Here is a 14379-nt window from a genome sequence, read left to right as displayed (position 1 = left end):
CAGGGCTGGAGGGGAAGGCCCCGTGTGCAGGGACAGGGCTGGAGGGGAAGGCCCCGTGTGCAGGGACAGGGCTGGAGGGGAAGGCCCCGTGTGCAGGGACAGGGCTGGAGGGGAAGGCCCCGTGTGCAGGGACAGGGCCTGGAGGGGAAGGCCCCGTGTGCAGGGACAGGGCTGGAGGGGAAGGCCCCGTGTGCAGGGCCTGGAGGGGAAGGCCCCGTGTACAGGGACAGGGCTGGAGGGGAAGGCCCCGTGTGCAGGGACAGGGCTGGAGGGGAAGGCCCCGTGTGCAGGGACAGGGCTGGAGGGGAAGGCCCCGTGTGCAGGGACAGGGCTGGAGGGGAAGGCCCCGTGTGCAGGGACAGGGCTGGAGGGGAAGGCCCCGTGTGCAGGGACAGGGCCTGGAGGGGAAGGCCCCGTGTACAGGGACAGGCCCTGGAGGGGAAGGCCCCGTGTGCAGGGACAGGGCTGGAGGGGAAGGCCCCGTGTGCAGGGACAGGGCTGGAGGGGAAGGCCCCATGTGTAGGGACAGGGCCTGGAGGGGAAGGCCCCGTGTGCAGGGACAGGGCTGGAGGGGAAGGCCCCGTGTGCAGGGACAGGGCTGGAGGGGAAGGCCCCGTGTGCAGGGACAGGGCTGGAGGGGAAGGCCCCGTGTGCAGGGACAGGGCCTGGAGGGGAAGGCCCCGTGTGCAGGGACAGGTCTGGAGGGGAAGGCCCCGTGTGCAGGGACAGGGCCTGGAGGGGAAGGCCCCGTGTGCAGGGACAGGCCCTGGAGGGGAAGGGCCCGTGTGCAGGGACAGGGTTGGAGGGGAAGGCCCCGTGTACAGGGACAGGGCCTGGAGGGGAAGGCCCCGTGTACAGGGACAGGGCTGGAGGGGAAGGCCCCGTGTGCAGGGACAGGGCTGGAGGGGAAGGCCCCGTGTGCAGGGACAGGGCTGGAGGGGAAGGCCCCGTGTGCAGGGACAGGGCTGTAGGGGAAGGCCCCGTGTGCAGGGACAGGGCTGGAGGGGAAGGCCCCGTGTGCAGGGACAGGGCCTGGAGGGGAAGGCCCCGTGTGCAGGGACAGGCCCTGGAGGGGAAGGCCCCGTGTGCAGGGACAGGGCTGGAGGGGAAGGCCCCGTGTGCAGGGACAGGGCTGGAGGGGAAGGCCCCGTGTGAAGGGACAGGGCTGGAGGGGAAGGCCCCGTGTGCAGGGACAGGGCTGGAGGGGAAGGCCCCGTGTGCAGGGACAGGGCCTGGAAGGGAAGGCCCCGTGTGCAGGGACAGGTCTGGAGGGGAAGGCCCCGTGTGCAGGGACAGGGCCTGGAGGGGAAGGCCCCGTGTGCAGGGACAGGCCCTGGAGGGGAAGGCCCCGTGTGCAGGGACAGGGCTGGAGGGGAAGGCCCCGTGTGCAGGGACAGGGCTGGAGGGGAAGGCCCCGTGTGTAGGGACAGGGCCTGGAGGGGAAGGCCCCGTGTGCAGGGACAGGGCTGGAGGGGAAGGCCCCGTGTGCAGGGACAGGGCTGGAGGGGAAGGCCCCGTGTGCAGGGACAGGGCTGGAGGGGAAGGCCCCGTGTGCAGGGACAGGGCCTGGAAGGGAAGGCCCCGTGTGCAGGGACAGGTCTGGAGGGGAAGGCCCCGTGTGCAGGGACAGGGCTGGAGGGGAAGGCCCCGTGTGCAGGGACAGGCCCTGGAGGGGAAGGGCCCGTGTGCAGGGACAGGGCCTGGAGGGGAAGGCTCCGTGTACAGGGACAGGGCCTGGAGGGGAAGGCCCCGTGTGCAGGGACAGGGCTGGAGGGGAAGGCCCCGTGTGCAGGGACAGGGCTGGAGGGGAAGGCCCCGTGTGCAGGGACAGGGCTGGAGGGGAAGGCCCCGTGTGCAGGGACAGGGCCTGTAGGGGAAGGCCCCGTGTGCAGGGACAGGCCTGGAGGGGAAGGCCCCGTGTGCAGGGACAGGCCTGGAGGGGAAGGCCCCGTGTGCAGGGACAGGGCCTGGAGGGGAAGGCCCCGTGTGCAGGGACAGGCCTGGAGGGGAAGGCCCCGTGTGCAGGGACAGGGCCTGGAGGGGAAGGCCCCGTGTGCAGGGACAGGGCTGGAGGGGAAGGCCGCGTGTGCAGGGCCTGGAGGGGAAGGCCCCGTGTGCAGGGACAGGGCTGGAGTGGAAGGCCCCGTGTGCAGGGACAGGGCTGGAGGGGAAGGCCCCGTGTGCAGGGACAGGGCTGGAGGGGAAGGCCCCGTGTGCAGGGACAGGGCTGGAGGGGAAGGCCCCGTGTGCAGGGACAGGGCGTGGAGGGGAAGGCCCCGTGTGCAGGGACAGGGCTGGAGGGGAAGGCCCCGTGTACAGGGACAGGGCTGGAGGGGAAGGCCCCGTGTGCAGGGACAGGGCTGGAGGGGAAGGCCCCGTGTACAGGGACAGGGCTGGAGGGGAAGGCCCCGTGTGCAGGGACAGGGCCTGGAGGGGAAGGCCCCGTGTGCAGGGACAGGGCTGGAGGGGAAGGCCCCGTGTGCAGGGACAGGGCTGGAGGGGAAGGCCCCGTGTGCAGGGACAGGGCTGGAGGGGAAGGCCCGGTGTGCAGGGACAGGGCCTGGAGGGGAAGGCCCCGTGTGCAGGGACAGGGCTGGAGGGGAAGGCCCCGTGTGCAGGGACAGGGCTGGAGGGGAAGGCCCCGTGTGCAGGGACAGGGCTGGAGTGGAAGGCCCTGTGTGCAGGGACAGGCCCTGGAGGGGAAGTCCCCGTGTGCAGGGACAGGGCTGGAGGGGAAGGCCCCGTGTGCAGGGACAGGGCTGGAGGGGAAGGCCCCGTGTGCAGGGACAGGGCTGGAGGGGAAGGCCCCGTGTGCAGGGACAGGGCCTGGAGGGGAAGGCCCCGTGTGCAGGGACAGGGCTGGAGGGGAAGGCCCCGTGTGCAGGGACAGGGCTGGAGGGGAAGGCCCCGTGTGCAGGGACAGGGCTGGAGGGGAAGGCCTCGTGTGCAGCGACAGCGCTGGAGGGGAAGGCCCTGTGTGCAGGGACAGGCCCTGGAGGGGAAGGCCCCGTGTGCAGGGACAGGGCCTGGAGGGGAAGGCCCGGTGTGCAGGGACAGGGCTGGAGGGGAAGGCCCCGTGTGCAGGGACAGGGCTGGAGGGGAAGGCCCCGTGTGCAGGGACAGGGCTGGAGGGGAAGGCCCCGTGTGCAGGGACAGGGCCTGGAGGGGAAGGCCCCGTGTGCAGGGACAGGGCTGGAGGGAAAGGCCCTGTGTGCAGGGCCTGGAGGGGAAGGCCCCGTGTGCAGGGACAGGGTCTGGAGGGGAAGGCCCCGTGTGCAGGGACAGGGCCTGGAGGGGAAGGCCCCGTGTGCAGGGCCTGGAGGGGAAGGCCCCGTGTGCAGGGCCTGGAGGGGAAGGCCCTGGGTTGATCTAGGGAGCTCTATCACACAGGCCACTGAGTGGCAGGGTCCTTCCCTGAGCGGGAGAGGATTCAGTGAATCCAGGACCCACATGGCTCTCTGTGGAGATGAGGCTTTGTCTGCACAGCTTGGAACTTCCTTCCCTCCCTCCCTGCCTCCCTCCCTCCCTCCCTCCCTCCCTCCCTCCCTTCAGTCTTTAAAGTCTTCTCTTCCCCGTGGAGCAGGAGACAGTCAGGTAAAGGAGACTGAGCTGCTGGCCTCACGCGCTCCCTCGCACTCACTGCGGCCCTTCTTTGATAGAAACTTGAGGGGCAGGCGGGTTGGAGGCAGCTCTCAGGGCTCAGGGGGGAGCAGCTTCCCACAGCCATTGCTGGCCGCCTCCCCTGCGGGGCTGAGGCCTGGTCCCGCCTCAGGACCTGGGCCCACTGTGCCATGCTGTCGCTGGGTGCTATTCTCTGGGTTCAAATGGGCTGCCAGAGGGAAGGCCTGGGAACAAGGGAACGGGGCAGTGGGAGGGCACCGGCTCTCATTCTGGGTGCCCTCAAGGCACAGCGAGTCCAGTGAGGAAGGTGTACAGGCACTGTGCTGGGGACTTGACCCAGGGTGACCCCTCCGGTCCTCAGACACACCCTGAGGCAGAAATGGTTATTACCCGTTTACCCAATGAAGAAGAGCTAGAATTTCTGGGGCCGATGCAAAATGAAAATGTGAGTCCCCTTTCCAAACTTAAGCATTTTAAGACGGTGACAACAGAGCGTTAAACCTGGTGAGGGCGGGCCCCCTGAGGGTGGTTTTGTGAGTGAATGCTGGGGGGGCGGGGGGTGGGGGGACAGGGCGCTGGGGCCCATCCGCATGTGGTAGAATCTGTTCTGGGTTGACTTTCTGTGCCTCTCAATGTATTATTCACGAACTCCCTAGATGTGCTGAGGCCGGGACTAGGAACTCTCGTGTCCGGTTTCCAAAAGGCACCTGGGCCTGTGGAACGGACACTCCATTCACTTCCACGTCACCATCTGAGCGCCAGCCTGTGTCAGGCCCCCTCGGCGGCAGGTGAGTCTTGGAGACCCTGGGGAGGGCAGAATCCTGTAGGCGGGCAGGCCTGGTCTGTCGGGGCTGAAAAGTGTCCCCAGGGCCCTGGGGGGGGGGGTGGTTCTGTGTTGGGAGGTGGCCTAAGTGACACGCAGCTGTGAGCCGGGCAGGCGCTGCCTGTGTATGTGGAGGGAAGGGTGGGGAGTGCGGGGGTGGGGAGGGGGAGGGCCCAGAGAATGGCGTGGGGCTGAAGCAGGCAGCTGTGAGGATGCAGCCCTGGAGGCAGGTGGCCTGGACACGAGGAGGGCCGTGGAGGAGGCTCAGGGAAGCCTGAGCTGGCTGGCAAGGCAGGTGGAGAGCAGCTGGCCCCGTGTGGCTCAGGCCTGACCACAGACAGGGAGCCTGGCGGGCAGTGGTGAGCCGAGGCTGGACCACAGGCCTGGAGGAAGAGCATGGCTGCCTGGCAGGCTCTGAGTGCCTGTGCCACAGTCTCCCTGGTGCAAAGCTAAGCCGTGATGCCTGGGCACGGCTCCCAGGTGGAGGGCAGCAGGGACGGGGTCAGCAGGCCCACTGTGCCCTCATGCCCCCTCAGGTTGGCCTCGGAAACTCTGGTGTCCCCAGCCTGGCTGAGGCCTCTGTTCTGGGGAGCCTTACCCCTGAGCTCCGAGAGAAACAGGTAAGAAAAGGCCGGGGAGACCAGGCTGTGGGGTGACCCGGGCAAGGCCGGCCACAGGACTTGGCATGTGATGTGGTGCTGTTACTTTATCAAAAACTAAACAGCGGCGTCCGCAGCCAGGCGGAGATTACCAGCACCTGCAGGCAGGGTTTGCGGTGATAACGTCAGCCAACAACAGCCCCAGATACCACGTTCCCGGGCACGGGGCCAAGCTTTATTCCCTGCCCATCACGTGATCCTGTGAAGGGCCGCTACTGCTCCCATGTACAGAGAGGACACCGAGGCTCTGAGGCATTGTGGACCTCCCCAAAGCCAGTGAGGCTGGTCAACCCAGGCGACTCCACAGCATGTGGGGAACCCGGGTCCCTGCTCTACCACCAGCTCGCCACGGGAGGGAGGACACGTCACTGACTTCTGGGGGCATTTCCCACGGGGGCAGGGGCCTGACAGGCAGTGGGCAAAGGCCATCAAGAGGCACTTTCCCTGAAGAAGAAAGACACTGTCCTCCAGGGGCACAAAACCCCGCCCAGCCTCACCTGTCAGGGCAACTTTCATTGGCACAATCACGTGATCTTTTAGAGGGCAATTTTCCATATCTATTAACATTTTAAAGCTACACACACTTTGTCCCAGGAATTAAATTCTGGGGGGATTTATCCTGAACGTATGCAAACACATGCACGTACAACTCTACTTACAAACTGAATGGCAGAACTGTGTCTGGTTAGAAAAAAGTCAACCAAAGACTGTACACAACCCCAAGGTGCATGGAGGAGGAGCCGGAGTAACCTTTCACATCGATTCTTAAGAAAAACCAAGACGAAGCAGGACACACAGAATACGTTTCATTTTGTAGAATGAAGAGTAACTGTATACACACGCAACGGTCCTAGGGTTCTGGTAAAGCAGTACGGCGCCTGCCTGCCTGGAGGCGGGCAGAGGTGTCCTTTTTCCAGCATTCGCTCTCCATTCACTGTTCCGATTTGCTTTGCTTTGAGCTTGTGCTTGCTGGCCCATGGTGTCTGCTCAGTTTCTGGAAGGTGTTTTGCTGGGGCATCACAATGGCATTTGCCACCCAAAGAGGCAAAGTGACTTGGTTTGCCAACCTTCCCCCTGGCCTGGTAAGGGGCCTCTTCCTGCTCATTGTAGATGGGCTGATGTGCTCCCACTGCAAACCCGGAGTGCTCGCTCCCTCACACCTGTTTCCCGGGGGCCGCTGCAGCCCCTTGGAAAGGCCCAGTGGAATGGGGTCACCTGGCATTGGCTCTCTTCCACTGATGCCAGGAGGGTAGAGCGATGGCTGAGATGGAATTCCTTTGGCACTAGCTGCCATCCTTCCTGCTCTGTCTGAGGCAGCACATTCTCCACGGGCTGCAAACCTGGCCCTCTCCTTACTGAGCGCTGGCCTCTTTCATCCAAGGGCAAGGCCGTGGGGTTCTGCACAGACACATTGCCGTCACTGTGGCCTCTGAGCTGCTGGGAGCCCAGCTGGGTAGGGCAGGCCCGGCCTGAGGGGCGGGGGTTGGGGGGGCGGGGTGGTAGGGGGTAGAGGGTCCTCTCCATTCTGACCTCCAGTTCAGAGGAACAGCGATGTAAACTGAGACATCCTGCCCCAGTTAGCAGCAAGCAATAGGCCCAGGGTTCTCCCACAGCGGAGAGCCTGCCAGAAAACCAGTCCCGAGGGAAATCTGGAATGGTGTGCAAGTGGGGGCTGCATCCCCATCCGTTCCAGGAGGGCGGTGTTTGCAGCCATTGGTCAAGGTCTGAAACTTGAATTCCAGAACACTGCTGGGGGAGGGGCTGGGTGAGCTCTGGGGCAGGCGGCCTGGCCTCTGTCCACAGGGCCTGTCCGCAGGCCTGCACTCCCTCAGCACCTGACCTGGACGATTACAGGTGTTCTGTCCCCAAATCCTAGCGCCGCGCACCCCCCCTCCCCCAGTAGTGAACTTTTCGATGCACACATACTCTAAGACACATAAACATGCTGACACACATGAACTAACAGATTCACAGTCTCCACACGAACAAAGATTCCGGACATGTATCTCACTTCTCATGCCTCGGTCTCTGTGCTGAGCCACGGACACACTGCATTCTCACAACCCCATGAGGAATGGCTTATGTTCCCATTTGGCAGATGATAAAACTGTGGCTACGAAGGTGCTTGCCTCGGGCCTGTCCTTGGCTACTGAGTGGCACACAGGATGCCGATACAGGCGGCCAGGCTCCCACTGTGACCCCCTCTGTGCATGCCCAGGCCCCGCTGAGCCAGCCACGTGCACAGAGGCCACAGCACAGACACAGACCTGGCCCCTCAGCCTTCACAGCCACCTGGGTTTTAGAGACGCAAAACGAACGGGTGTCACCAATCGCCATATGGTTACTATATTAATGACTGACATGGTTACATTATAGACGCAGCGGGTTATCTCCTCCAGTTTCTAAGGCCTGGGCTAGGGTTGGGGAAAGAGGGCTACACATTCATTCTTTTTTATAAATACATGCTTAGCTTTTGTTGCTCGGCCCGGGGAGGCGTGGGACGGCCCAGAAATGTTTCTGGGCAGCCCCTGTGACTGGCAGGGGGTATGATTTCCTGTCCCCAACAACACGCGGGTTTCCCAAAGAAGCGGCCGTGGGAAGTGACAACCACTGAAGTCATGGTGGAGGGAGCGCTCCCTCCCCATCTCAGTCCCCAACCGGACAGGGCCTGAGAGCAAGTACGGGGGTGGGGGCTGACCCGGGTTTCTCCCAAGGAGCCCAGTCCGGCCTGGGCGGCCCAGCAACAGCCTGCCTTCCTCTCCGTGCCTAACCTCCGCGCTTCTTCGGAGGCACCGACTTACTCTTTTAGGGGAAAGTTCTGGCCAGACACCCCCCGACCTGCACGCACAGAACACACCAGCGGGCGCGATGGCCGGGCGAGCGGAGGCCTCTCCAGGCCCAAGGTGCACCGTGCGCGCCAAGGCCGGGGCTGCAGGCGGGACAGGGTGCGGAGCGGAGGGCGCAGAGCCCGTGCAAGGGTCCGGGAGCCCCGAGTCCCCCTCTAGGGTGGGGGTGGAGGGGGGCTTGGGGGGACAGGTCCTTCCGGGCGCGGGAGAGGGGGCTCCTCCCTGCGACCGGGCTTTGCGAGCCTTGGGACGGCGCGGGGCTCGGCCTGAGCCCGGCGGGCACCGGGTCCCCCAGTCCGGCAGGGACGGCCGTGCCCCGCGTCCTGGGCCGCTGCGCCCTGTGCGGACCGGGCTGGCGCTGGGCTGGAGCCGGGCTGGAGTTGGGCCGGAGTTGGGCCGGAGCCGGGTACTCACCGGGGCGGCCGGGCGTGGTGGCGTTGAGGCTGCTCATGGGCGGGCCGGGATCCGGGGGCGGCAGGGGTCCGGGGCGGCGGCGGGGGCGCGGGGCCGGCGCGGACCCTCCGCGGCCAGAGGAAGCGGCCCTGGGTCGGCTGCTCTACGCGGGCCGAGGGAAGGGGCTCCGGCCCAGACAGGCAGACTTCATTCACTTTTTCTGCACACCCGGCTGGTGGGGTTTCCACCCTTTTTAAAAAAAATGCGCTCCCGCCCACTTCGGAACTCTTCCCCCGCGGACTCCAGGTCCCCCGCTCCGGCGGGCGCGGGGCTGGGGCTGAGGGCTCCCCTCGGACGGGACACTCCCGATGGGACGGGCTGCCGGCCTGGGCGGACGGTGACCAAGTAGGGACAGACCTGCCTGCATTTTGGCTGCTCTGCCCCGGGGGCGGCCCCTCGCGCCTATGGTTCGGGGCCAGGGGCGTTCTTGCCTGTGGCCCCTAGGGGGCGCTGTCCCAATGCACCACTAACGTTTGGGAAGGATTCACAGCAGAAAGGATGGCCGGCAAAGGCCATGGGCTTTCATTGGATCACGTTCGTCTGGGCTTCCGGGCAGAGTGGAAGTTTGTGGAAAATCCACTTTACTTAGACAACGAAACACTCCCCTTGGGTTTCGGCACACCGGTTGGTGTAATGGGGCCTACCCTCCCCCCCTCCCTGCAAAGAATGTGGTGTTAAATGTAGCGGCATTCTCCACGCCCAGAGAAAGGAAGGGGCCTCACACTGTCACCCGGGTATTAAGTCTCAGCCCCAGGAGACACCCTGCACTTCTCCCCTCTGGCCTCTGAGCCTCCCTGAGGCGGGGATTTCCGTGCGGTTTACCCAGCAGTCAGTCCCCCACGCACGGCTGGGAACCCCCTTCCCTGCGGCAACCCCGGGCGGTTCCACTGTCAGCACCAGGTGTGCGTCTGTCCGTGGGAGGGTCCTTGTGGGACACGCAGGCTGCCCTGGAGGTGCCCAGGTGCCTGCCCAGCGCCCCCCGGGCGGGCCAGCTCCAGCTTCCCTGTGCGGACTGTCTGACGGTGGGAGCGTGTTCATAAGTCCCTTTAGTTCTATAAGGAAGCACCGCAATGGCTGCTAAGTCTTCCATGCGGGCCATGCCCGTGCAGACTTCCAGGGAACTGCGTGCAGAACGCCCTGGCAGGTGTGGGCACCGTGGGTTTGTGCCTGGAGGTGTCTGCGTTCCTTGTCTGTGGCATGGAGACAAGAACCTTTCCTTCCAGAGTTTCACAGACAGTGCCTCTAAACGGCGGCGCAGGAAAGCCGCTTGAAGGAGCCAGCAGCAATGACTGTAATATTAGTTTCACATGGTGCTGGATAATAATATCCCTTGGGTCAGAGTTCCTACATTAAGCAACTTCAGTGATCAGAAATACCGCTGGGGAGCTGGAAGACCCACGGGGTGACCCAGGCAAAGACCCACGGGGTGACCCAGGCAAAGACCCACGGGGTGACCCAGAACAAGTCCTCGGGGTCACAGCTCACCATGGGAGGACTTCTCAGAGGCTCACTGTCGGCCCATGGCCTTTGACAACCAGAAGAAGTAATTAATTTCTCAGACTAGGACAGGTTAAAAACACCAAAACATAACAAGAATTCCTTAGAGAGAGGATGCCCAAAACCAAAGCAACTAACTGACCACAGTCTAAAGCTGGACAAACTGTAGAGATGGGAGGTAAGAGCCAAGTGACATTCTCTGCCAGCCAGAGCCCTGGGCCCAGCCAGGAACGGGGTGCGATGGCGCGGGCAGGCCAGGAGCCGGGCGTCGGGCTCCAGGAGCTCCGTCTGGGTTTAGCTTCGCTGCCTTGGAGCTGGGTGCCCTTCAACATTAACCTCTCTGAGCCTCCATTTTCTCATCTACGGAACCGGAGCCCTCTGTGGCTGCAGCAGTTTATAGTCTCAGCAATCAGTGATGAGATGTACCAATGCTCACTTCAGAGCCTCTTGTCAGAATTAAGCATTAGATTTTAAGTAAAAAATAATTTATGTAGATGACAAACATTTGAAATTATTTGTTTGTACTTTCTTGATTACTAACAAGGTTGAGTATACTGTCAGGTTCATTTATAAATTGCAAGTTCTTTTAGGTGAATATTTTGTTCCTGCTATTTCCTCAGTCAGAGATGGTTAATGTTTTTCTTATTAATTTATTCGAACGCTTTATACACAAAAGACAATACCACCTTTTCATGTGTATTGCGAACGTATTTTCCTTGGACATTTTCCTGTTCTTGTGTGTGAGCACAGAGGCCGAGTTAGACTTATCCATTGGCAAGTCAGCTCTTTTAAGAAAATCAAATTGTGGCCCTAGCCAGTTTGGCTCAGTGAATAGAGCATCATCCTGCGGACTGAAGGTCCTGGTTTCAATTCCAGTCAAGAGGTAAAGGGCACGTGTCCGGGTTGTGGGCTCCATCAACAGTAGGGAGCATGCAGGAGGAAGGGATCAATGATTCTCTCTTATCATAGATGTTTCTCTCTCTCTCCCTTCCTCTCTGAAATCAATAAAAATGTATTTTTAAAAAGAAAACCAAATAGTGGCTATGCATATTTTAAGAGTCGTGGAGAGAAGCAACAGCCTGTCACAGGCTGTGGGTGCGGAGGGTGCGAGGGGCATGGGGAGGCAGGTCCAGGGAAGCCAAGAGCAGAGACCTGGGCTCCAGGGTCTGGGGGCTCGGGCCCTGCAGCCTTGGCCTGGAACCCTCCCTTCCCGCAGCACCAGGTCTCCCTGAGGAGAAGCTGTGAGTGAGGAGGCTGAGGCTGAGAGGCAGCAGGCCTAGTGCTGCGGCCAGGACTGAACTGCTGGCCCCTCTCCTCTGCTCGTTGCCAAAGGCTGGTGCTCAGTGTGTGGGGCACGGAGGAGGGCCAGTTGATGAGGTTGTGAGAGCCAGAGCTACCTGGGGGCCCTAACTTCCAGGGGCACCTCATTCGGGGGTACATCTTTAAGCCTCTGGCTACCTCATAACCTACTGTCTCCCTGAGGAAAGAGGGGCAGCCTGGGGACCCATAGGACCTCCCGGCAGGGGTCTGGGAAAGTCCGATGTGACATAGACAAAGGCGCACACATGGTGGACAGCACTGAAGCCAGCCTGCTGTGGACTGGACGGGAACAGTGAGGAAGCCTCAGACTGGAGAAAAGGAAGAAGGAAGCAAGAAAGGGCAAATGTCAGGGAAGGGCTGGCTTGAATCTCAGGCAGAGAAGAGGAGCGAGTCTGAAGAAGGACGCTGCTTGCTGCTCAGCCCATGCTGCTTGCTGTTCTGAGCCTCAGGAGGCGTGTGAGGTGGGCATCCCAGCAGGGGTTGGAGTGCACAGTCAGCGAGCACCTAGCAGTGAGCACCTAGAAGGACCCAGGCCTCCCGCACTGCCCACCCTGTGTGCTTGCTGCGATGCTAGGGCATTCCATTGCCGGGAAGTGGGCTTTGTTTTGCTTGTCTGGTTTTCCTTTTTCCCTTCTTCCTTTTGTAAAAAAGGAAACTGAGGAACAGAGAGGTGAGGGAACGGCTCATGCTCCCCAGCTCCTCAGTGACAGCTCAAATTTGAGCCTGGATTGTCCAAACCCAAATCTCTGCCAGTTCTCCTCGCATCCCTCCAGCAGCCTGGAGGCCCTGGAGCCATCCCTGGTGCCACGCTCAGCCTGGGCTGCTCAGGCTGGAGGCCCTGAGCACAGGGGAGCAGGCAGAGAGCTGCGGAGCAGGCAGGGAGCTGCGGAGCAAGCCCCGCCCCGTGTCCCCATCAACCCGCAGAGAAATGGAAATCTCATTAATTAGCGAGTGCATTGCCAACTTCCCGGAAGGTGTGTTTGGATCACAGCCCTTCTCCTTTGGGTACAAGTTGTTGGTGTGGAAACTGAACTAAAATTCACATTTCAGCTGCTACCAACTGAACTCTGAGTCCCCTACAGGAAGGAGGCCACTTCCTCCCGAGGGCTTTGCTGTGGCTTTTGTTCTCTTTCCCTTAGGAGAGAGGAAGAGGGGTGTGTAGGTCTGTGACCTAGAAGGGGGAGTTGGAACAGTAATTCATCTGCCAGACTTTCTGTGAGTCCCACATGTTTTATCTTATTTAGTCCCAGGACAATCTGGGCAAGAAAAGAGCAGGGTGGGAACATGGCCTGCACGGATGCTTATTCCTGGCTCACCACTTGCCACTTTGCTGAGGGGCTTTGCCTCCACATAGTCTCAGGTGTAAATGAGGTCAACGGAGATGTGCTCTGCAGGTGGCGCAGGTGCCAGGGAGGCCCACCCATTCGTTAAGGTGACAAAGACTAAGGCTTCCCAGCACTCACTCAGAAAACTGCAAAACTATGCTGTGAACCACACACACACACACACACACACACACACACAGTGTGCCATGGTCACAACCAGATATAACTGCCCTCCTACAGATGGGGCTGATGGGGCTGGCCATGCACAGGTCACAGGTCCATGGTGTGTTCATGCAGTGTTTTCATGTATTGGTTCCTTCCAATGTATAGCTCAAGACAATAAATAGACTTAGCCTATGTTGTGCTTTCTGCCTTTCAACAGGCCGTTACAATGACATTTTAAATGGATAGGTAATAAAAGGAAAAACTAACAGAGTGAAGAGCCTCATATGCGGGATATTTCAAGAATTCCTGGAGGCTGGATCAGGGAGAGCAGGTTAAAGCGAAAAAAAGAGATGGAGGCTCCAGCCTAGAGGAAGACTGGCGAGGCCGGCTGCAGGGTAGCCTTAGTGTGTGTGTGGGTGGGTGGAAGTGAGGGGGGTGGGGTGGTGGAGGGTGGAGAGTGGAAAGGCTAAGCCCCTCAGAGCCACAGGGCCCTGGGCTCAGAGGTGGCAGGTGGGAGGTGGGGGGTTGAAAGTGGGGATGAAGGCCCATTTGGGGTGGAGACAACCCATCCCCACTTACCCACCTTTGGGTACAAAATGTCAAGCTGGCCACAGAAGTTGCCTCTAGGGACAAAAATGTGTGGATGTCTCTCAGGTAATGAAGAAACTGCAAGAGAATCAAGGCTGCTGGTGCTGGGCAAGCCTCTTTCAGCAAAGCCCTCCTTTTGCTGGGATCTGGCTGTCAGGAAGCCCTTCCCACTCACCCTAAAGCAGAAACAGCGTCACCCTGAAACACAGGCCCCTCAGCCAGTTCCCCCAGGTGAAGGGCCCCCCGGAGACGTGGGTTTAGGCAGCAGAAGAGGACGGCCCTTAGCTTCTTTGGATAATCAGCAGGCGTGGAGAGATGAATGTATACGACAACCTAGTCAGACAGGAGGAGAGTGTGGGAGAAAAGGGCGCACTAACCCAGTGAAAGAAACAATTAAGAAGGGAACTTAAAAGAAACAAAGGAACAAGGCAAAACTTTAATATGCTCAGACACTTGAGAAAATAATAAAACCATAAAATCAGAGTACTGTGCTATGAAAAAGAAAAAGAAAAGAATAAGAAAGAATTCCTGAAAAAATACAGTGGCTGAAATGAAAATTCAATCCAAAGCTTGAAAATTAAGGCTAAAGAAATTACAAGAGAAAAGCAAAACAAGACAGAGGGGAAAAACGAAGGATGATATAGAAAGGCCAACTACTATGAACTTCTCAAAGAGGGAACAGAAAATCACATACAAATCTTATGGAGAAGAAAAGAAGAACAAAGAGGAGAAGGAAACAGCAGAGCTGCTGAAGGCCACAGGACTGCGGACTGGAAGGGCTTAAAAACGGTGTTTACATGTTATGAAACTTCAGAACAACATGGTAAAGTGAAGATTTTTAAAGGCTTTGAGAGCCTGGTGGGTGGCGGGCGGGCAGCGGGGTGCCTTCCACCAGAAGAATGAAGTCAAACAGCCTATGAAACAGGCTGAGAGTGACTTTGAACCTCAAATTTTGTACTTGGCAAAAAAAAAAAAAAAAAAAAATCAATGGTCTTAGGGGGGAAAAAAAAGATATCTTTGGATATGTAAAGACTAAAAATGTTTACTTCTTACAGAGGAGAAAGCTGTTGGAGAATAAAAAT

General features: G+C 60.1%; 1 protein-coding gene across 1 annotated transcript in view; it reads right to left on the bottom strand.

Moving 5' to 3' along the window:
- GYPC (glycophorin C (Gerbich blood group)) overlaps nt 1-8787 on the bottom strand; it is a 30756-nt gene extending 21969 nt beyond the window's left edge. The window contains exon 1 of the mRNA XM_084892245.1: nt 8364-8787. Within this exon, the coding sequence (XP_084748371.1) occupies nt 8364-8400 (37 nt within the window). The 5' untranslated portion in view covers nt 8401-8787. The remainder of the gene's footprint in view (nt 1-8363) is intronic.
- Between the last annotated feature and the right edge of the window lie 5592 nt (nt 8788-14379).

The sequence above is a fragment of the Pipistrellus hanaki genome (assembly GCF_964339955.1).
Source record: "Pipistrellus hanaki genome assembly, chromosome: 8".
Lineage (NCBI taxonomy): Eukaryota > Metazoa > Chordata > Mammalia > Chiroptera > Vespertilionidae > Pipistrellus > Pipistrellus hanaki.
The sequence above is the reverse complement of the archived record's forward strand: the minus strand, read 5'-3'. Positions and strand labels throughout refer to the sequence as shown.